Source organism: Zalophus californianus, chromosome 9 (assembly GCF_009762305.2).
Source record: "Zalophus californianus isolate mZalCal1 chromosome 9, mZalCal1.pri.v2, whole genome shotgun sequence".
NCBI classification, from domain to species: domain Eukaryota; kingdom Metazoa; phylum Chordata; class Mammalia; order Carnivora; family Otariidae; genus Zalophus; species Zalophus californianus.
In genome coordinates this window covers 94,436,119-94,458,850 of record NC_045603.1, presented here as the reverse complement: position 1 = coordinate 94,458,850, position 22,732 = coordinate 94,436,119, and the positions used below count along the sequence as shown (strand labels likewise).

Below are 22,732 nucleotides of genomic sequence, written 5' to 3'. Positions count from 1 at the left end.
GTTAAAATACAGAAATATCCAATTTGTTTCTAGTTGAACTGATATAGTTTGATAGGTACATCTACTTCTTAGATTTTGCTATAATTTTCTTTGCCTCTCTTATTGTAGTCTGTCTTAGGGTAGAGACTGGAGTGAGAAACGAAGACTATAACTATCATCATTAAATCCTAATTAGTCTTGAGAAGCAAATGTGGTTGGCAATCCCTGGCCTGGCCACTGCATGTATCACCTGTATGTAAAACCCGTATCAGCAGGCTTTATTTTTCCACATATGGTTAATTTAGGCTAAGCTGCATTTTAGTATGCAAATTAGACCTGTTCCCTTTCACGGTCCTGCACTGTCTATGTTTTGCAAGGCTTTGTTTTGCAAGTTTTGGATTCATTAATCTGCAACATATACTAGTAACCTCAATAAGGCTGCTAGATTTAACAAATAAAAATACAGGACACCCAGTTAAACTTGAATTTCAAATAAACAATGAATGATTTTTTATTTTTTTAGTGTATGTCCCAAATTGCATGAGATTAGCACTCCCATGAAGTACTAAAATTCAAATTTAATTGAGTGTCCTGTATTTTATCTCACAAATTTAAATTCCAGGGATTTTCTAGCAATTAGAAAACAGGCCAAAATTGAAATTTGTAGAGCAATCTTCATTTTGCTAAATGATAATATTGATTATTGCTAAAAATCCAGAGTTTGGGTTAACGTTGAGAACTATACATTTTCAAGGATTTAAAAAGTTAACACTAAATATAGCTTATTTGGGTCTAAAAAAATATTTTAGCTCATTTGTCTTGTTGTTCAGATGAAGAGTTACATGCACAAGGTCTCTTAAAATAATGCATTGTTTTCTTAGTCAAGTCAACTTAATGGCCATTTAGTTTGTGATGCTATATATGATAAGATGAAGGAGCCCTAATGGAGTATTGATTACCTTTATATTTTCCCTTTACATTTAAAATGTTCTCGAGTCCAGTTGTACATACGAGAGAAGAGATTAAAATCCTGTGTTTTGATCTACTCTCCACCTTCCACCATGCCAAACTGCATCTGAGAATCTAGATCCTTAGCCTTTCTAGACTATCAGGCAAGAGACTGATGATTAAGTTTACCTCACTCTTACAGGCTACTCTTATTTTGAAGTAGCTTCTCTAATTTAGAGTTACTGAGAAACACTTTGCTACATAGTATTTCCATGGAATAATTCTGCTTGCTGATACTTTCTTTGGGAACACATATCTTCCCATCCTTCCGTAAAGGACAAGCCTCCTAAAATGCAACCCTGATTTTTGGACACACTATCTCATTTTGCAGCCATGTTCAGAGATGACTGCTTTCTTCTGATCCTAGAAATGATCCCTGACCCAAGCACATCATTTTCTTCTCCACAGTGCCCTGGTAAATAAAGGGCCTCAGTAACTATTAAATACCTCTACCCAAATAAATTTTTATACATCTTTGTTTTTTGGGTTTTTTGCAGGTAAGTATAGATTTTCTGCATACTTGTATAGCGTGTAAGTTATAGTGCAGCTACTATGGAAACAGGATGAAAGTTCCTCAAAAGATTAAAAATACAGCTACCACATGATCCAGGATCCCCAAACCTGGGTATTTCTCTAAAAGAATTGAAATCAGGATCTCAAAGTGATATTAGCACTCATGTTTATTGCAGATATTAGCACAACAGCTAAATGTAGAAACACTATAATTGCCCATTGACATGTGAATGAATAAAGAGAATGTGTTACATACAGACAATGGAACATCATTCAGTCTTAAAGAGAAGAAAATTTTGCAATATACAAAAACCTGGGTGGACTTGGAGGACATTATGCTAAGTTAAATGAACTAGTTACAAAGGACAAATATTGCCCGATTCCACTTATATAGGTATCTAGAATAGTCAGGTAATAAAAGCAAAGAGTAAAATAGTAGTTGCCAGACCCTGAGGGGAGATAAGAATGCAGAGTTGCTATTCAATGAGTATCAAGTTTCAGTTACTCAAGATGAATAAATTCTAGAGAGATATGCTCTACGATATTGTGCCTATCATTAACAACACTATATTGTACACTTAAAAATTTGTCAAAAGCATAGATCTCATATTGAATGCCCTACTACAATAAAAAAATATAGAAAAGAAAACAGAAATAAAAATTGCAAGAGAGCATTTTGTCACCAGCTTACTACTTTGAACCCTTACTACTTTGAACCATTTTGAACTTTGGTGGTCAGTGGAGGTACTTCAAACACTGAAGATACAGAAAACTAAACATGGAAGGAAGGACTTCACACTAATGGAGGGAAACTTTCCCAGAAGTACTAAGCTTACAAAACATTTATTTCATCTAAACTTGCAGAAGAATGTAAAGTTCATTCCAGCATAGGATTAACAGGTATTTTGTAGAATATACTAATATAATCCATCAAAAGAATATCAATTCTCCTGTCTTATACAACAAATGGCAACTTAAATGCTAGGATATTAGAAATATAGTTGATGAAGTTTATGTAAGACTATAACTATTGGGACTTCCCAGAGTGAATTTTACATCACCATATGCAGAAAAGTGGATAATCTTCAGGTAATTAATATTTTAGTTATAACAAAACAAAATGAGTAGATTGAAATAGACCAGAATTTGACATAGCCCATCATAGGACCTGATATGCACAGCCATATCAGAACAGACGAATTTAGACGTTCCAGATCAAGTGTTTCAACACTACTCTAGTGAAGAAGGATTTGATGTTCACAGTAGAACAACAATTTAGTAGTGACTCTTATTTTTTATTATTTTTTGTATTTTACTCTATATGTGTTATGGCATACATTGCTTTTTTAGTGATAGCATGTAGTTATTCCATAATGTATGTTAATTTCTTCCCAATCAATTGCTTTTCTAAAGTCCTGAGTAAAAAGAACCCCTGCAGGTCTTATTAAGAAAGGAGCCTGAGTAGAGCAGTCTGACTGAAATTAATTGCCCCATCCTTTTATCCAGATTGTGAAAAGCACTTAGAAATGTCCGTAGAGAGAGATACTTGAATGGGATCTATTTCCATCCTATTGCTGCCTGAACAGCAAGTTGTTTGTAAGGAAATTTAATTTCAGGGAAATGAATAGGAGGTGCCAGAATAAAGTCAACCAGGAAATATTATCGAGAGCACCTAAAGCATCACTCATCTGGGAGGAGACAGATACATAACTGGGACACTGAACCAGAGATGGGACAGGGGAGATCTGAGTTCCTAGTTAATAAGCCAAATGAGAGTGACCCAACAGAGCCATGAAGGGAGCAAAATATAGGGTCGGCTATGAAAAAATGTATGATAGGAAAGAAATGAAAAAACAGTGCAGTTCAGTGCTCTTTATCATGGGCCTAACTAAAACCTTAAAGGAACTTAACTAGGCAGTACATGCCTAACATCTGCAGTAAGAAGGCAAAAAGGGAAGTGTGAGCTCTCAAACTCTTGGAGGAAAGGATGTGTGAAGATGAGAATCTGGAGTGTACACAGACAAAAGGGATATATACATTCACGTGCTAATAGGTCTTAAGAACACTTAAAGATGTTACCCAAAATAAACAGGATAACTGGAAAAAATGAGAATGTATTTTTTTATTAGCAAAGTCCATTTATAAAGCTAAGATTTTACATCATACAGACTGTTGTCTCGTAACTCAGCATCCTGATATATGTCTGCCTCAGCTTGTAATTTCTAATAATTAAAATAAGTGAATGACCAGAAGGATAGAGAATTGCTATAATTTCTCCTAACATCACAGCTAACTTGCTTTCTTTCATAAGATAGTTAAAAGTCGCCAAAAGAGAAGCCCCATAGTATACAAAAAGGAGGAAGAGAAATGAAGTCATAGTTTTCATGGCTCTCACATGGGCCTCTGTGCTAGGGTCTCCACAGCCTGCAACACTGAGTTTCACTTGCTTGATATGTCTCCATAGGGACATAATTAAAAGGAAAAATGAGATCAATGGTACAGTACATGGGACAATTGCCAACAGGTTAAAGAGAGTCAAAGGGTTGAAGTATTGACTTTTACTCACATGGAACATTTCAGTGCAGTTTCTTTTATGATTTATAATTTTATGAAACTCATAATCATAATTTGGTGTTGTTGCTAGTATAAGGCTGATCAAAGAGGAAATGGCCAAACAACCCAGCAGAATCCAGTGAATCACTCTGTCAATTCTCTTTAGCCAGAGAAAAAGCAGATGGGAGAAATTGGCTATCTTGAGCAAATAGAAGACATTGAGGCAGGTGGCAAACCATGTACTTAAGTAGTTGGTGAGTGTCCAGAAGATATTAATGACTGCCTGTAGTTTATCATTTTCATAAAAATCTGGGTAGCATACCATTATGATGCCATTTAGTATCAGTACACAGAGCAAACAAATTCTGGAGATGGCTAGACTGGTGAGGATATAGTCAATTGAGGAGATCTTTTTCTTCTTAATCCAGTCAATCCAGTTTACTAGTCCAATGTATACATTCCCTAACATTCCTATTATGAATTCTCTGGTTATAATGATCACAAAGATGTTGTCTTCCGTACTGAGCATGTTCGTAGGGAGAACACCCTGATCTCTAATATCACTGCAGATGAGCTAATTTACAGACTCTCAGTTGGAGCATGGTAAATAAGTTCTTCAAATCATGGAATAATATTTTCATCTCATCCACTATTTTGACTTTAATATAATTCCAGAAGTACCGAGCTCTCTTTTGAAATAGAATTGCTTCTCCATTCACGAGGACTAAACCAACTGCTTGCTCCAAACAGTTTGACTAGCTTTGAGCCAGGGCAAATTATAATCATCACCCTTTAGTGAGTGATAAGGGAAATGTTTGGTTGAAACTGCTCTCATACAAATTAAAAGAGATTATATTTCATGAATTTGCAACAGGCTTCTTGCTGTTAAGTTCTGTGTCTTTTGACCTGTCAAATTGAATTTCAAATACAGAGCCACAGAAAGCAAACAAAAACATGTATTCCATAAAAATCACAGTGTGTAAATGAAAGTCCATTTTCTTCACCATAAATTATAAATTAATCAAAAGTTTCCTAGTGGAAATGAATTTTAATTTTGGAAATGATCAGTACAATAAGTTGTAGAAAATTAACTTTCAGTCAGAGGATAATAATTTTGTTTTCATATAAATGGTTAATTAGAGAAAGGTATGACACAAATCTAATTATAAATGACGAATTATTAGGCAGGCACATGGCAATATTTACTAAAATTTCTTTCTCTATGGAGTTTTTTTTTTAATAGAAGTGAAAGATGCTAGATAAAGATTTGCTATGTTTGGTTTTATTTAATATGGGAAATGCTGTCCATGACAATTCATTTCCTGAAATGTTGTCTCTTGGATAATGAGTCTTTTCATATAAAATTAAGAAAACATACTTTATACTATTTACAATCAATGCCTTTTATAAGATTTATAATCTCGCATTCGACATTGTAGTCCTTTCTCTAGATGGGGCAATTTAAGAAATATTTAAGAAAATATTTACTGAATTATATTTCCAGGGAATAGGACTAAGTCTACTGTTAAATTGATTTATTCTTTCTTGGGAGACCTAGCCCACAAATCTAGGTAATACAAATCACATAAACTCGAGTTCTTCTAATTTTATTTAAGAAACATATCTAGTTTTTTCCTATTTCTTATGTGTGCATAGTATGTAATAGGAATGCATGAAGTTAATAATTTAAGGGAAACTAGTTATCTGTAAAATGTTATCAGAAACAGAATAGAAAAGAGAGTGATGCTAAAAAACAAACAAACAAACAAACAAACAAAAAAATACATGTCAAAGATTCTTGAATCTAGAAGGGTAAGAAAACCTTCCAAAGAATCTTTGAGAACTGACTCCTAAAACTGGCATCACCAGCTAGGGTGGTTTTGATATGCATATTTCTAACCGTACACCCCTTATCCCCTTTCCTAGTTAAACCTTTTCTTGAGATCACCCCTCTTTTCTTGCATTATATTTCACCCTAGGGAGGATCTCATCAGTGTTTTTTCTCCATCCTTATGAGGACGAGCCATTCTAGAAATGGAGAGGACAGGGCAGAAAATGTAAGTACTGACTTCCAAATCAAAGTAGATAGTTTTTTACATGACTGAATTTATAGGAAGGACAAATATGTTTTAAAATCTCTTCCCCAAAGTCTGTTTGCTTAAGATTCTTCTACTTTTTGAGTTCAAGGCCTTTCCAGATATGACAGAAATAAGTAGAATTTCTTTGCATTTAGGCAATGATATGAAATGTTAGCATGGGATTTGGATTCATTTTCTCCTGCAAAGACAAAGAAATATATGTGGTTCAATAACATTTCATTTAAAGTTAAACAGAACAGAAACGTTAAGGAACACAAAGGAAAATTTAGGATAATGATAGATATTAATGATTTCTAATAGCATGTATAAAAAAATGAATGTAATCAATTGGGAGAAGAGCAAAGGTCTTTTGTTGATTTCTTTCTCCTTGTATTCAGGATTCTCTGTGGAACGAAAGGTTTCCTTCTTTTGTGGAAACACTTCACAATCCTTAGCACTTTAAGAAAAGCCTCCCTCAGTTTGCTGTTCCCCATTATCAGGATGAACAAATGGCTTGATGGGAAAATGACAGCTATCATACCACCAAACATCACCACTAATTTTCCCTGAGGAATCAGTAAGCTAGAGGTTACTACAAGAAAGGCTGCATAGTACATAATGAAGAGAAGCAGAAAGATGATCACTGCCTTTATGGCCCTCATGTGGGCCTCTGTGCTGGGGTCTCTGGACCCTGTGGCATAAAGTTTCATCTGCTTGGTGTGTTTAAATAGGAAGAAAAGTAACAAGAGAAATGAGGTTAGGCAAAGAACAAAGGGAATGATAGCCCCCAGGTTCAGGATAACCAGTTTGAAAGCACTTGGGATTTTACTCACTTTGAATTCCCAAGTTATGTTTTCCTTATGATTGCCTTTGAAGGGATCCCAGAAGTCCTCATTCAATGAAACACTAATAATTATACAGGTAAGGAAGGACATCAGAAAAATCCCCAGGACGACTTTGTTAATCTTTAGTTTCAACCAGAGGAAAAACGGGTGGGATATATTGGCTATCTTCAGTAAATAGAAGATGCTGAGGCAAGAAGTAAACCAGACACTTGAATGATTGCTAAGTGTCCAGAAAACATCCACAATGCTCATCAGCTTGCTACCGGCATATTTATCCCGGGAGATACATATAATAACGCCATCTAAAGATATCACACAACAAACAGATTCTGGAGATGGCTAAGCTCACCAAGATAATGTCAGTCATGGAGGTATCTCTCCTTTTGAGCCAGCCAGTGCAATTAACCAGTACAATAAATCCATTTTCCCAAATTCCTATAGTCAATTCACCAGCGATCAGGATGGTATATATTACCTCCGTTGTACTTACTTAGCCTGTCAGCAGAGTTCTGATTTGGGATATCACTGACAATGAATTGGCTTTCAGCTGACCAGTGAAGAATGGTGTATAGGTCTGTCATTTAGGTCATGCCGCAGTTGTCTTTTTCTGTCCTCTTTGTCAGCTTTGATCCAGGTCACTGAGATAGCCAGTCTGCTCCGGCTGAGAACTACCTAAAGACTTCACTGATTGGCCAGTAATGTCTTTCATGTGCAGTGATGATTGAAAGCCTCCAAGATGAAAATAGGAATGGATCTGATTTCTTGGATTTGCACAATCTTTCTCATTTTAAGCTCTGTATATTTTGGAGTCATTGAATTTAAGCTTTTGACAAGGAACTTCAAGAAAAAAATTAATTACTTGGAAAATATGGGTCCAATGTAATTTGCAGATGTGGTGCATTACCATCTCTGATGACTTGCAAAGTACTCCCAGATTATGGTCCATTTGGTGCAAATGCATGTTTTGGAGCTTAAAAATAATTGTGGATTTAGAGTGTTGACAGTTAACATGACTAATTTCAGTCTTAAAGCAATGTATTCACTTCATTAATTAGGATAACTCAGGTAGGTCAGCAGTGATTTTCAATTTTCTCATAAAGATGATTACTTGACTTTTCAGCTCTTCCGTCCTGTAACAGGGAAGACTGAACACTGAAGATATTGCAGTTGTGCCTGTTATTACTCAGAATTTGACCTCAGAATCTGTATGTTAAAATCAGAGTGCAATCTTCTTTATAATGCTTTTATAATAATGGATACAAATTTCAAAGACAAAACATATTGGATCATATGTTTACTATTTGTATACTTTTTTGGTTGTTTCATGATTTAAAACACATAGCATCTAAATCCAGAAAACAATAAACCACACTATATTAATGTTCTCCCGCAATGACTTTAATAGTTCACCAACTTACTATGTAAGCTGGAGGTTTCTAGGCTTTGCTGTAACTGGAGAAGCTTCTCTGTCAGAGGGAAAGGACTTGGGGTGATGATCTCAAGCAAATGCCCAACATCATTGGCATATGTGTTTTAAGAATACTGGTGACAACAGACAATGAGTATAGGGACTGAAGAGGAAGAATCCCACCCATTAGGTGGGTTAGGAGTCAAATATCGTTTCATATATTTAAAAACCATTTGAATTTTTTTGTGGACTGTTTATATTTTTGCTCATTTTTCTACCTTTTTATGAATTTCTATGGTGTTTATATATTAGAGAAATTAGCATGTTTGTATCGACAATACTTCCCCACTTTGTCATTTGTCTTTAGCTTTTTCTTGTATTTTTTTAAATATAAGCAGAATCACAATTTTTGTCTCTAGGCCCATAACCAAAGTCATACGCAGCATGTTCCAGGCAATGGGGGGGGGGGGGGTGAGGAAAAGAGGGAAGGCAGTTACCAAGTCTGACCAAAAGGGAAAACATCAGTACTCCAAAAGAATTGCAAGATTTCACTCATTTATATTGGCAGACACTCCAAGAATACATGTGAGAATGGACTCTAAGGATTTTAGACCAAGAGGATAGATTATAACACTGGATCTGGGTCAATGTATTGATATAGCTGCCCCTTCATAGATTCTGCGTTCAATGTGTTAGTGTGGGTCATTTCTCTCATCTTTTGTTATCAGAAGTGATCAAACACAAACCTATGTAGGCAGATGTTTAAATTTATTGTCTTTTCCTTGTTGAAATACTGTTATACCATTCTTTAGAATCTTATATTTTCTGGTGACATTTTGTCTTTAGTTATGCTACTGATTATTTATGGTCAAGTCAGGCAAATGACTATACTTTCCACATGTATCAAGAACAGAATGCTGGGGTGCCTGGGTGGCTCAGATGGTTAAGCATCTGCCTTCAGCTCAGGTCATGATCTCCAGGTCCTGGGATTGAGCCCCATGTCGGGCTCCCTGCTCAGTGGGGAGTCTGCTTCTCCCTCTCCCTCTGCCTCTCCCTCTGGTTGTGTTCTCTCTCTGTCTCTCAAATGAATAAATAAAATCTTAAAAAAAAAAAAAGAACAGAATACTGTCATACTGGTCTTATTTTCAGACAACTCATAATCTGAATTACTTGCTGACTTCATCTCCCTCCTCACTCCAAATCCTTCAACATGTCCACTGCATTTCATAGTAAATCATCAGCAAAAACCTCATGTTCTCATCTATTTTTCTGACAGTTGCTGTACCTTCCTTGTTTGAACTCAGGGGGTCTTAAACTTTTTTGTACCATGGACTAATTTGGCAGACTGGTGAAGACTATGATGTCCTCAGAAGAATTTTTTTTTTTTATTTTATGTCACCATATATTACATCATTAGTTTTTAATGTAGTGTTCCATGATTCATTGTTTGCATATAACACCCAGTCCTCCATGCAATACATGCCCTCCTTAATACCCATCACCAGGCTAACCCATCCCCCCACCCCCCTCCCCTCTAGAACCCTCAGTTTGTTTCTCAGAGTCCATAGTCTCTCATGGTTCATCTCCCCCTCCGATTTCCCCCCTTCATTTTTCCCTTCCTACATCTTCTTTTTTTTTTTTTTAACATATAATGTATTGTTTGTTTCAGAGGTACAGGTCTGTGATTCAACAGTCTTAGACAATTCACAGCGCTCACCATAGCACATACTCTCCCCAATGTCTATCACCCAGCCACCCCATCCTTCCCACCCCCTTCCACTCCAGCAACTCTCAGTTTGTTTCCTGAGATTAAGCGTCTCTCATGGTTTGTCTTTCTCTCTGGTTTCATCTTGTTTCATTTTTTCCTCCCTTCCCCTATGGTCCTCTGTCTTGTTTCTCAAATTCCTTGTATCAGTGAGATCATATGATACTCTCTTTCTCTGATTGACTTATTTCGCTTACCATAATACCCTCTAGAAGGATTTTTTTAAGTGAATAAAATGAAAATACGTGGAATTTTAAAGGAATCCAGATAGATTGAAGTATATATATTTAAGGCTTATTTATTTAAGTAATGTCTAAAAAGAGAATTCAAGAAAGTCGTGGGGCTTGAACCCACGACTCAGAGATCAAAAGTCACATGCTCTTCCAACTGAACCACCCAGGAGCCCCAATTAAAGCCTATTTTTAAGTGATTTGGTAATCCCTGTGCTTCTCTTGTCACACAATACTAATATCTGGCAGAAAGAGCAGTGAGAAAGGTAAAGATAATTTGAGGTATCTGTAATAATAGTGATTTATGATTTCTAGAGATGGAAAATTACAGGTACTGCTGATGTTTCTGTGATTGTTACCTACCTTCATACCTAGAAGGAATGCTAGGGTTAAGGTAAAGGTTAATCGGAAAAGAGATATAATTTGGTGGCCATACAAGTTCATAGAGCCCTCAATTCTATCCATTGACCCCTTATATTACAAACTCACAACTAAATCCTGACTCTTCTCTATGGACATTGCTTTCCCTGCAGCCTTTCAAGAGGCAACAGTTTTCTCTCTCACACTCCATCATCCACTGAAGTGAAGCTAGGGGAAGTGTTTGTAACTTTCAGCTCATTCTCCCTACTTCCTCACAAGACATCCAGGTGGTGGAATCTCCTGTCTTCTGTCTATATATTATTGCAATGTAATGTTGCAAACATTCACCACTCCTCCTTTTATTTAGGCTTCTATCTATAGTTAAATATTTTAAATGTCACCACCATTCCTTTTCCCAGAGTTCCCCAAAATATCTCTTAATTAGATGTCAGTCTCTAACTTATTTTTCATGAATGGCTGGTAGATACAGTATTTCCCGAGTTCTTATGTTAAAAACATTCTCCCTTCCCCCAACAACCTTGGTACTTGAAAGACAGTGTGCCTAGATAAAAAATTATTGGCTCACACTTTTTTCCTTAAGCTTAGTGTTAATTTTGCTCTCTTTTTCATGTTGTTGATGAATGTTGTTGAGAAGTCTGATATCAGGTTTTTTTCTTTTCTTTTCAAGTGACTTCTCCTATTTGCCTGTTAACTCAGAGAAATTTATCTTCACATTTAAAGTCTGACGTTATTTAGTAGCATATGTCTCTGAGCTGAACTTTCTGGATCAGTTTTCCCATGTATGTTGTCATTCCAACATATGACTTCAAGTAATTTACTTTATCTTATTTTTTTCAAGTAATATTTTTTAAGATTTATTTATTTGTCAGCGAGAAAGCCCAAACAGGGGGAATGGCAGGCAGAAGAAGCAGGCTCCCCACTAAGCAAGGAGCCTGATGTGAGACTCAATCCCAGGACCCTGGGATCATGACCTGAGCTGAAGGCAGATGTTTAACTGACTGAGCCACCCTGCGTCCCTCAAGTAATTTATTTTCAAAAAGCTTTCTTGAATTCTCTTTTTAAGTATTAATTCATTTCCTTACTTTGTTTTTTTCTCTTCAGAGATCCAAGTATTTGTTTATCATGGCCTGCTTTTTAAAAAGATTTTTACTTAAGATCAATTTAATAACATATACTCTATTATTAGTTTAAGAGATAGAATCCAGTGATTCATCAGTTGCATACAGCACCCAGTGCTTATTACATCAAGTGCCCTCCATAATGCCCATCACCCAGTTACCCTATCCCCCTCCTCTCCAGCAACCCTCAATTTATTTCCTATAGTTAAGAGTCTCTTATGCTTTGCCTCCCTCTCTATTTTCATCTTATTTTATTTTTCCCTCCCTTCCCTATGTTCATCTGTTTTGTTTCTTAAATTCCACATATGAGTGAAATCATATGGTATTTGTCTTTCTCTGATTTATTTCGCTTAGCATAATACCCTCTAGTTCCATCCATGTTGTTGCTAATGGCAAGATTTCATTTTTTGGTGGCTGCATAATATTCCATTGTGTATGGACTATTCTTCTTCTTTATCCATTCATCTGTTGATGTACATCTGGGCTTTTTCCATAGTTTGGCTATTGTGGACATTGTTGCTATAAACATCGGGGTGCACGTACCCCTTTGGATCACTACATTTGTATCTTACTGGTAAATACACAGCAGTGCAATTGCTGGGTCATAGGGTAGCTCTATTTTCAACTTTTTGAGGAACCTCCATACTATTTTCCAGAGTGGCTGCACCAGCTTGCATTCCCACCCACAGTGTAGGAGGGTTCCCCTTTCTCCACATCCTCATCAACATCTGTTGTTTCCTGACTTGTTAATTTTAGCCATTCTGACTGGTGTGAGGTAGTATCTCATTGAGGTTTTGATTTGTACTTCCCTGATATTGAGTGATGTTGAACATTTTTTCATGTGTCTGTTTATCATGGTCTGCTTGTTATATTTGTCTTTTTCTTTTTAATATTATTGTCTTTTATGATTTCTGTGTTACTTTCTTCTTTCTCATTTCTTTTATCTCCTTTATCAGTACCTTTGACTGATCTATGTGCTCTTATACACATTAAAATTTCTCTTCATTTCTAAGGTGATTTTTATCTCTTTAAATTTTTTTCTTGATTTCTATCAGCTTTTGTATCCTGTCTTTCTGTTGTATGAACATGTCTTGTTTGAGTGTTTCATTTATGTTTCATGGTGTTTTTCACTTGTTTAATTCTCTTTTAGTCATCTTAGCATGTTGTATCAATCTTCCTCTATTTCATGGCTGTTACTTTTCTAGGGTATATTCACATACTGAAAATGCTGAAAAGGTTGGTTTTCCCTCTGTGTGTTTGTGTGTGAGTGTAGCCATATATGAATGCAGATATTTTATTTTTGCTATTGTGTTTTTGTGGTGGTGGTTCTTTAAATCTTATGGATATTCCTTCACCAACTACTAGCAAGATGATTTTTTTGACAGTTGAGAAGCTAAAGTTGAAGTTGGGTGGTTTTATTTATTTCTCAGCTCTGGGATCTTCTTGAGTTACTACAGTTTGGACATTTTCATTATTATATATCATTATTCTGTGTACAGACTTCCTGGTTATTTTCCAGTTTTATCGTGTTTCTGTCTTGCTTGGTCTTGGCTTGTGTCTCAAGAAGATACTGCTTCAGATTTCTGTGGTGTCTTCCTTTCTCTCCCTGAGAGGCACTGCCTTCCTGACTATAACCTCTTGCCCCATGTATTTTGCATTGCTACTTCATAGACCCTCTTCTGTAGCTAAATGCAGTTCAGACCCAGTGTAACTCATCTTTTTCTTAGGGTGTGGACCTTATGGATGACATCTGGGTTCTGCCATTTCTAGGGTCCTTCTAAATCCTCTGCTTCTCTGATTTTATTTTATTTTTCCAGAATTTGTTGCTAAATTTTCAGAATTCCAGATCAGCTGGAATTCTGACATCACTGTGACATCTGTTGCTCACTCTATTCACCTCAGGTGTTCTCCACCCATTTACACTGAAATTGTAATGAGTAGGTCTTGTTTTGTTTTGTTTTTAAAGATTTTATTTATTTATTTGACAGAGAGAGACACAGCGAGAGAGGGAACACAAGCAGGGGGAGTGGGAGAGGGAGAAGCAGGCCTCCTGCCGAGCAGGGAGCCCAGATGCGGGGCTCGATCCCAGGACCCTGGGATCATGACCTGAGCCGAAGGCAGATGCTTAACTGACTGAGCCACCCAGGTGCCCCTAAAAAGAGATTTTTATTTTTTTCATTTTTTATTTTTTTTATTATGTTATGTTAGTCACCATACAGTACATCATTAGCTTTTGATGAAGTGTTCCATGATTCATTGTTTGAGTATAACACCCAGTGCTCCATGCAGAACGTGCCCTCCTTAATACCATCATTGGGCTAATCCATCCCCCCACTCTCCTCCCCTCTGAAACCCTCAGTTTGTTTCCATAGTCCATAGTCTCTCATGGTTCGTCTCTCCCTCTGATTCCCCCCCTTCATTTTTCCCTTCCTTCTCCTAATGTCCTCCATGCTATTCCTTATGTTCCACATATAAGTGAAACCATATAATAATTGTGTTTCTCTGCTTGATTTATTTCACTTTGCATAATCCGCTCCAGTTCCATCCATGTCGATGCAAATGGTGGCTATTCATCCTTTCTGATGGCTGAGTAATATTCCATTGTACATATGGACCACATCTTCTTTATCCATTCATCTGTTGAAGAGCATCTCAGCTCCTTCCACAGTTTGGCTATTATGGACATTGCTACTATGAACTTTGGGGTGCATATGGCCCTTCTTTTCACTACATCTGTATCTTTGGGATAAATATCCAGTAGTGCAATTGCTGGGTCATAGGGTAGCTCTATTTTTAACTTTTTGAGGAACCTCCATACTGTTTTCCAGAGTGGCTGTACCAACTTGCATTCCAGCCAACAGTGTAAGAGTGTTTCCCTTTCTCCACATCCTCTCCAACATTTGTTGTTTCCTGCCTAAAGATACATCCATACTGAAAGTGAGGAGATGGAGAACCATTTTTCATGCAAATGGACCTCAAAAGAAAGCTGGGGTAGCAATTCTCATATCAGACAAATTAGATTTTAAGGCAAAGACTATAGTAAGAGATACAGAAGGACACTATATCATTCTTAAAGGGTCTATCCAACAGGAGGATCTAACAATTGAAAATATCTATGCTCCCAAACATGGGAGCAGCCAACTACATAAGCCAACTGCTCACCAAAATAAAGAAACAGATTGATAATAATACGTTAATAGTAGAAGACCTCAACACTCCATTCTCAGCAATAGACAGATCATCTAAGCAGAAAATCAACAAAGAAACAAGAGCTTTGAAGGACACACTGGGCCAAATGGACTTCATAGATATATACAGAACATTCCATCCTAAAACAACAGAATACTCATTCTTCTCGAATGCACATGGAACTTTCTCCAGAATAGACCACATACTGGGTCACAAATCAGGTCTCAACCAACACCAAAAGACTGAGATTATTCCCTGCATATTCGCAGACCACAGTGTTTTGAAAATGGAACTCAATCACAAGAAAAAATTTGGAAGAAATTCAAACACTTGGAAGCTATAGACCATCCTGCTTAAGAATGTTTGGGTCAACCAGGAAATCAAAGAAGAACTTAAACAATTCATGGCCAGACTTATCCAAAAGAAAAGAGAAAGGATCCAAATTAATAAAAATGAGAATGAAAACACATCAGTCCAAAACCTATGGGATACTGCAAAAGTGGTCCTAAGGGGGAAATACATAGCCATCCAAGCCTCCCTCAAAAAAACAGAAAAATCCCACATGCACAAACTAACTCTACACCTTAAAGAACTGGAGATAGAACAACAAATAAAGCCTAAACCAAGCAGAAGAGAAATAATTAAGATTAAAGCAGAGATCAATGAATTAGAAACCAGAAATACAGTAGAGTAGATCAATGAAACTAGAAGCTGGTTCTTTGAAAGAACTAATAAGATCAATAAACCACTGGCTAGACTTATCCAAAAGAAGAGAAAGGACCTAAATTAATAAAATTACCAATGAAAGGGAAGAAATCACAACTAACACCAAGGAAATAGAAACAATTATATATTAAATAATAGAAATTATTATCAACAACTATATGCCAATAAATTAAGCAACCTGGAAGAAATGGATGCCTTCCCAGAAACCTATAAACTACCAAGACTGAAACAGGAAGAAATTGGCAATCTGAATAGACCAATAACCAGTAACAAAATTGAAGCAGTGATCAAAAACTTCCCACAAAACAAGAGTCCAGGGTCTGATGGATTCCCAGGGGAATTCCACCAAACATTCAAAGAAGAAATAATACCTATTCTCCTGAAGCTGTTTCAAAAAATAGAAACAGAAGGAAAACTTCCAAACTCATTCTATGAGGCCAGCATTACCTTGATCCCAAAACCAGGCAAAGACCCCATCAAAAAAGAGAATTACAGACCAATATCCCTGATGAATATGGATACCAAAATTATCAAAAAAAGTTATCAAATACAGGTGAAGGAGTGAAAGTCTTTCAGAAATACTTAAGGACATATAAGCTATTATAAAAACATTGTAAATTTAGGGTGTTGGGTGGCTCAGTCGGTTAAGCGTCTGCCTTCAGCTTGGGTCATGATCCTGTAATCCCAGGATCAAGTCCCGCATCGGGATCCCCGCTCAGCAGAGAGTCTGCTTCTCCCTCTGATCCATCATTTCTCGTGCTTTCTCTCTCTCATGCTCTCTCTCTCAAATAAATGAATAAAAAATCTTTTAAAAAATTGTAAATTTATATACTATGGCTGAAAAGAGAGTAGATTTAACCAAAGATTTTACACCAAGAATTTGGGAGAAACTAAAATTAAATACTATAGATTTGTATTCATTGAGAAACTCTTCTACAGAGAAGTTGAATGTATGTTCTAAGAACAGAACATAAACAGAACAGAATGGAAAAAAGATCAAAAAAGGCTCATTTGTTTCACCTTTACTTAAAACAGTTGGATCAGAATATCATCTATTGCTGTTTCATATTGAAACATTGCTGAAAGAAATTAAATAAGACACAAATAAATAGAAAGATAGCCCATGTATGTGGATAAGAAGACTTAATATTGTTAAGATGTCAGTATGACCCAAAGTGATCTATAGATTCAATGAAATACCTATCAGAAATTCCCAGAGGCTTTTTTTTCAGAAACAGAAAAACTGATCCTCAAGTTCATATGGAATTACAAGGGACACTGAATATCTAAACAATCTTTAAAAAAAGAAGAACAAAGTTGGAAGACTCACACTAACTGATTTTAAGACTTACTACAAAGCTACAGTAGTCAAGACACATGGACCAATAGAATAGAATTCAAGGTCCTGAAATAAACCCATACACATATGGTGAATTGATTTTCACCAAAGATGCTAAAACAATTCACTAGGAGAAAAGTCTTTTTAAGACTGCACAGCATTGTGAATGTAATTAATGCCACAGAATTGTACACTTAAAATGGTTAAAATGGTATATTTTTTGTTTTATGTATTTTACCATAATAAAAAGACATTTTAAATGAAAACATAAATTTTAAAACTGGAAACTGCAGACCATAAAAACATGCAGCATAGGAAAGACTAGAAATAGATAAGCTAAACTTCTGTTTTACTTGGGATGGGGAATGCTCTTTTCATCATTTCATAAGGAAAGTTAACCAAACAGATTTTATTCGTGTACCTTGTTTTTTATTTAATTTTATTTTCCTGATTACATTAATTATTGAATAAATTATAGAAAATTTAGAAATTTACAGAAGACTAAAAGAAGAAAACAAAAATCATCTACAGTCTCATTACTTATGGATAAAGGACCTATCCCTCTAGTTTACATATAAATATAATCAAAACAGATTTTTAAGCCACATACCTATGAATCTATACCTACTTTGAAATTTAACTTTAAATCTATGTAGAAACATGTTAACACTAATTAGTTGAGCATCACAAATATGCACAATCTCAATTTCTCTTTCATGCCTTTCTGTGTTTTTAATTTTAGGTGCAGTGAAACTGTTTTATTTCATAATCAGACAAAAAATGGATTTATGATCAAAGGCATATGTATCAATAAAACCAAACCAAATTTTTGTAAAAATAGCAAAATAGCAGTAAAAGATAAATCTTAAAGGGAAACAAATGGATTTAAGTTCATATAAATTACAAACTTATTTCCCCAAATACCACAAACTAAGTTATTTACTAAACAGAAAATTAAGAAAAAAAGATCATAACACATATATGGCATAATGTTAACATATAAAGTATCAAAATTGGTAAGAAACATCATAAGGCATGAAAAATAGAAAGAAAACAAATGAATAATTCCCAAAAATTATATTCCATTGGTTAATAATTCTGTACAAATGCTTAACTCATTAGTAATCAAATATATGCAAATTAAAAGATGTTTTGTGATCAAAGTAACAACCGTAAACATAATAATCCTAAATGACTTTGAGATTGAAATTAGGATGGGTTATTTTCTTCACTATCAAAATATTAGTTTACTCTTTCTGCTGGGCAACTTATCAATTCTACAAGGAATTTATCAAGTTCTTCCATATTGAAATTTTTCTTAAAAAATAATTTCAAATACTGCACGCTCTATACACTAGTCATATTGGACCTTCAGTTCCTGCAATGCCCTCTACTCCTTCTTGCTTCAACACCTATGCACAGGTGCATTCCCTACCCTAAATCTCTCCTGCTCTGCCCACCTTACTCTTAGGCATTATTCAGATCTCAAAAACAAAAACAAAAACATTTCAACCTCAGCAGCACCTTCTCTTTTCCCAGGACCAAGTCAGATCATTTGTTTAGCACCCTTTAGTTTTTCTTTCCCAACTCCATAAATATAATTGTTTAAGTTATTATTTGCTATTTATTTGCTTTTTTAGTAAAATATCTTATTCATTACGCTGGCCTCTTGTTTAGTACTATATCCTCAGCACCTAGCAGAGTTAGTGTTCAAAAAGTATTTGAATGAATTAAGCCTTTATATTTAGAAATCTTCTAGGCCTCAGGCCATAGTATAAGGTCAATGTACTTTTGCAAGATGCCAGAAGAGGTTACTCGGTTCACATTCTGGGTTGGACATAAATATTCCTTTCAAAAATCAGCATTTGAAATATGTCTGTGAGTGTGAGTTTGTGTGTATTAACATAAGTAAGTGTAAGAGCCTAGAGTAGAACACCTACTTCGTACTGATTCTATCCTGGGTTCAGTCTTGTGTCCCTTGGCATAACTCCGGGACCATGTTGAGTCCTTTGGATCTGTACTTCTAGCAGAAGCTTTGCAAAACTCTAGTTGGTTCATGATTCTGCTTCATTTCCAATCAGTGGGTTTGAAGAATATAAAGACTCCTTCATCAGTGTTCTGATCCCCTGGCCCCCATGTAGACTCTGCTTCCTAGCTATTTCCTACAGAACATCTACTGCTATCACTATGGCTACTACATCAAACACATGTCAATTACAAACAAATTAAGATTTAAACACTGAAAGTAAAAGTGATCTTTTTTAAAGAATTAAAATTGCACACTCAAAAGACCCACCTCCGTCTCTGACTCTTACATCCATGTTCTAAATATCAAGACTGATTACAATTCCCTTTGTCTTGCTTTCTGTTTCTACGTGTCTTCTTGGTGAAAGGCTGTCAGTGGTTCAGGGAAGTCGGGTAAAACACAGGGCAAACTCTTGTTTGGGGTGCTTATTCTCACCATCATAACATTTACAGTGAAAATAGTCCCCAAGCTGGTTTTCCTCTGGGAGGTGTGTGGGAAGAAGAAATCACAGGGTGGGGAAGCTGCCCCAGCCACTGAACTGTCATATTGAAGAGTTTAATTTCCTATAATGTAGTCAAGATAATTATGGAAGATTTTAGTGATGTTCAATAACACAGTTACAACCAATGTATGTGTGTGTGGTGCAACTAAAACAGATCTTCAAGGACTTCTTCACTAGATTATTCTCCTAGAACTTCCATTTCTCCCCACGCAGGTCTATGCAGCTGTGAGCAGTCTCCCCGCCTCAGAGCACTTGAATTGCCACAGGGCCCTCAAAGAGGCTTGCTTTAGCTTGCTGTTTCCTAGAATTAGGATAAATGAGTGGCCCCAGGGATAGATGGCTGTGGTCATTATACCAAAAATAAACAGCAATTTGTTTTCTGGCAGAGTGAAACATGATATTTCTATGGCAATGCCTATAAAATACAAGATAAAGAGGATGATAAAATATATCAAAACTTTCATTGCTTTCACATGCGCTTCTGTACTGGGGTCTCGGGGTCCAGTGACATTCAACTGCATGCGCCTGTTGTGTCTCCAAAGGGAAATGATTAACAAGAAACATGTAGTCAGGCATAGTGTAAAGAGAAGAATGACTCCTAGATTGAGCAAAGTCTGTTTAGTAAAGAATTTACTTTTCTGCATGTTGAGGTTCCAGGTTGTATTTTCACTCTTCATTCTACTATCATTAATCATCTCCACAATTTGTGGAAAAGTAAATAACCTTGAAATAAACAAGGTTCCCATCAGAAGGTGAAGAACCCTATTGATTCTACCCTTCAACCAGAGAAAATATGGTGGGAAAAATTTGCTATCTTCAGAAAATAGAAGATGCTGAGACTGGTGGCAAACCAAATACTTGATTGGTTGATAATTACCCATAAGTAACTAATATAATCAATTAGGTTACCAGAGTAATACATATCTGGAGAGAATATCTTTATAAAACCATCTGTAATTATTATCAATATCAGACAAATTCTGGAAGTAGCTAAACCAGTGAGAATAAAGGCAATCATAGAAAACTTTTTGTTCTTCACACAGTCAATACATTTGACAAGGCCAATAAATCCATTCCCTAAAACTCCCAGTATTGATTCACTAACTGCTATAAAAATGAGGAGGCCTTCCAGTATGCTTAGCATATCTGCCAATTCCTAATATTGCTTCTGTTACATTTATTTTAGATTACCTTCTGCAGAATGAGACAAATGTTGGCTGTTTGATGGAAGAATTACTTTCTTCTCTTTCATTACATAAAGACTTAAAAGTGCCCCAATAACGCCTTGTGATGGAATCTGAAATGTCTTCACGGAGACGACCTCAGTTTCATCTATAACTTAGCTAGTCTGGAGAACGTGTGTCCAGACTGAATGCCTATATACAATTTGTTAAGATGCAAATGAAAGTTTCTGTTTCATGGATTTCACTGTCTTCCTGAGACTATTTTGCATTTGTTAATCTGACTTGTGGAGTAGGAGTGCCAAATGTATACTCACAGGAAACAAAACATAACAGAAACAAAAATTGGACTTACTCTTTTAAAAATATCAACTATAACATCATCATTTATGTTGTATTTATGCCAGCTTAAATATATAAAGGAAAAATAGTTTATAGAGGTGACAAATGAATTTAGCCATTGTAGACACTTACTCTGAATAATTAAAGATATAAACACATTTTCGTCATTTTCCTGATAATTCAGGCAAAGCACATTTCAAGTTTCAATATAAAGAGAACAAGAGATTATGACTCAATTATATAGAAACACTGAACAATTGCCACTTTGTGCTGGAAATGGACTGATCTGGCAGGCATAAAATCAGTAAGGACATAGCTGGAACTCAACAACACCATCAATCAACAGGATATAATTGACATATATAGACTACTTCATCCAACAACAGCAGATTATACATTTTTCTCAAGCTCACCTGGAACATTCATGAAGATAGACCACCTCCTGGGCCACAAAGTTCACCTTAACAAATTTAAAGAGTAGAAATCATACAATATCTGCTTTCAGACTGGAATGGAATTAATAATCAATAACAGAAAGAAACTGGAAAATCTCCAAATAAAGGAGCTTAAACAACACATCTCTAAAGAACATGTGGGTCAAAGAAATAATCCCAAGAGAAATTTAAAATACTTTGAACTAAAAAAAATGAAAACACAACTTATCAAAATTTGGGGGATGCAGGGAAAGCAGTGCCTAGAGGGAAATGTGTAGCATTGAATTCATATACTAGAAAAGAAGAAAGATCTAAAATCAATCATCTAAGCCTCCACCTTTGGAAACTAGAAAATGAAGAGTAAATTCAATCCAATAAGCAGAGGAAAGGAAATAATAATTTGAGCAGAAAGCAATGAAATTGAAAACAGGAAATCAACAGACAAAATAAAACAAAATGCCACTTCCTTGAGAGGTCAGTAAAATTGATAAGCTTCTTAGGTTAACAAAAAAAAAAGAGAGAGAGGACACAAATTACTAATATCAGAAATGAAAGGGGACATCACTACCAATGTCATAAAGATTTTTTATAAAAATCAAAATGAAATCTGAAGAGTAGAGAATTTGCTTTTAGTTAGCATTGCAAAAGTTATTATTTGATGTTTAAATGAATCAGAGTACCTACAGTTAGGACACATTGACTCAAACTCGTTATACACACATAGATATACACAGATTTTTTTAAATTAAATTTGAGCTACCAGGAAAACTTCCAAGGCAGTTCATCTTCATTTGATGCATTTGATATGAGAACAACTATTCTATCAACAAACATTTATAACTGCTCTGACATTATCAGATGCTATACGGGGATGCTCTTAGTACAAGGGTGATTTTATTTCAATGTGTGGAGGAGGTTTGTTTCCCATACCTCCAACAAAAAACTCTCCAGACATCAAGAGTTCTACAATTCAACTCAATTCTCACACTATTTACTAGGAGATGTTGTCAGATTCCACCAGGGTCAGGGCTCAGCCCTATATGACTACCTCCCTCCACCCCCACTTCAGACACACAGGCTGTTACCTGTGCCTCTGAACTAACTACAAATCCGAG

At 35.8% G+C, this 22,732-nt stretch overlaps 3 protein-coding genes across 3 annotated transcripts; all 3 read right to left on the bottom strand.

Annotated features, from left to right (window-relative positions):
• Window positions 1–3,655: 3,655 nt before the first annotated feature.
• On the bottom strand, window positions 3,656–4,582 carry TAS2R8 (taste 2 receptor member 8). Its single transcript, XM_027595386.1, has one exon. The coding sequence runs from the start codon at window positions 4,580–4,582 to the stop codon at window positions 3,656–3,658; it is 927 nt and encodes a 308-aa protein (XP_027451187.1).
• A 1,893-nt stretch (window positions 4,583–6,475) lies between these two features.
• Window positions 6,476–19,190, bottom strand: TAS2R9 (taste 2 receptor member 9). The gene is given in 3 exon segments (XM_027594243.1): window positions 6,476–7,292; window positions 7,294–7,465; window positions 19,073–19,190. Coding segments are annotated over 3 exon segments (1,107 nt in total).
• A 643-nt stretch (window positions 19,191–19,833) lies between these two features.
• Window positions 19,834–20,804, bottom strand: TAS2R10 (taste 2 receptor member 10). The gene is given in 2 exon segments (XM_027591874.2): window positions 19,834–20,453; window positions 20,456–20,804. Coding segments are annotated over 2 exon segments (969 nt in total).
• Between the last annotated feature and the right edge of the window lie 1,928 nt (window positions 20,805–22,732).

Excerpts from the sequence above, each read along its gene's own strand:
- TAS2R8 (XM_027595386.1), bottom strand. The coding sequence starts at position 4,582 with ATGCTCAGTACGGAAGACAACATCTTTGTGATCATTATAACCAGAGAA.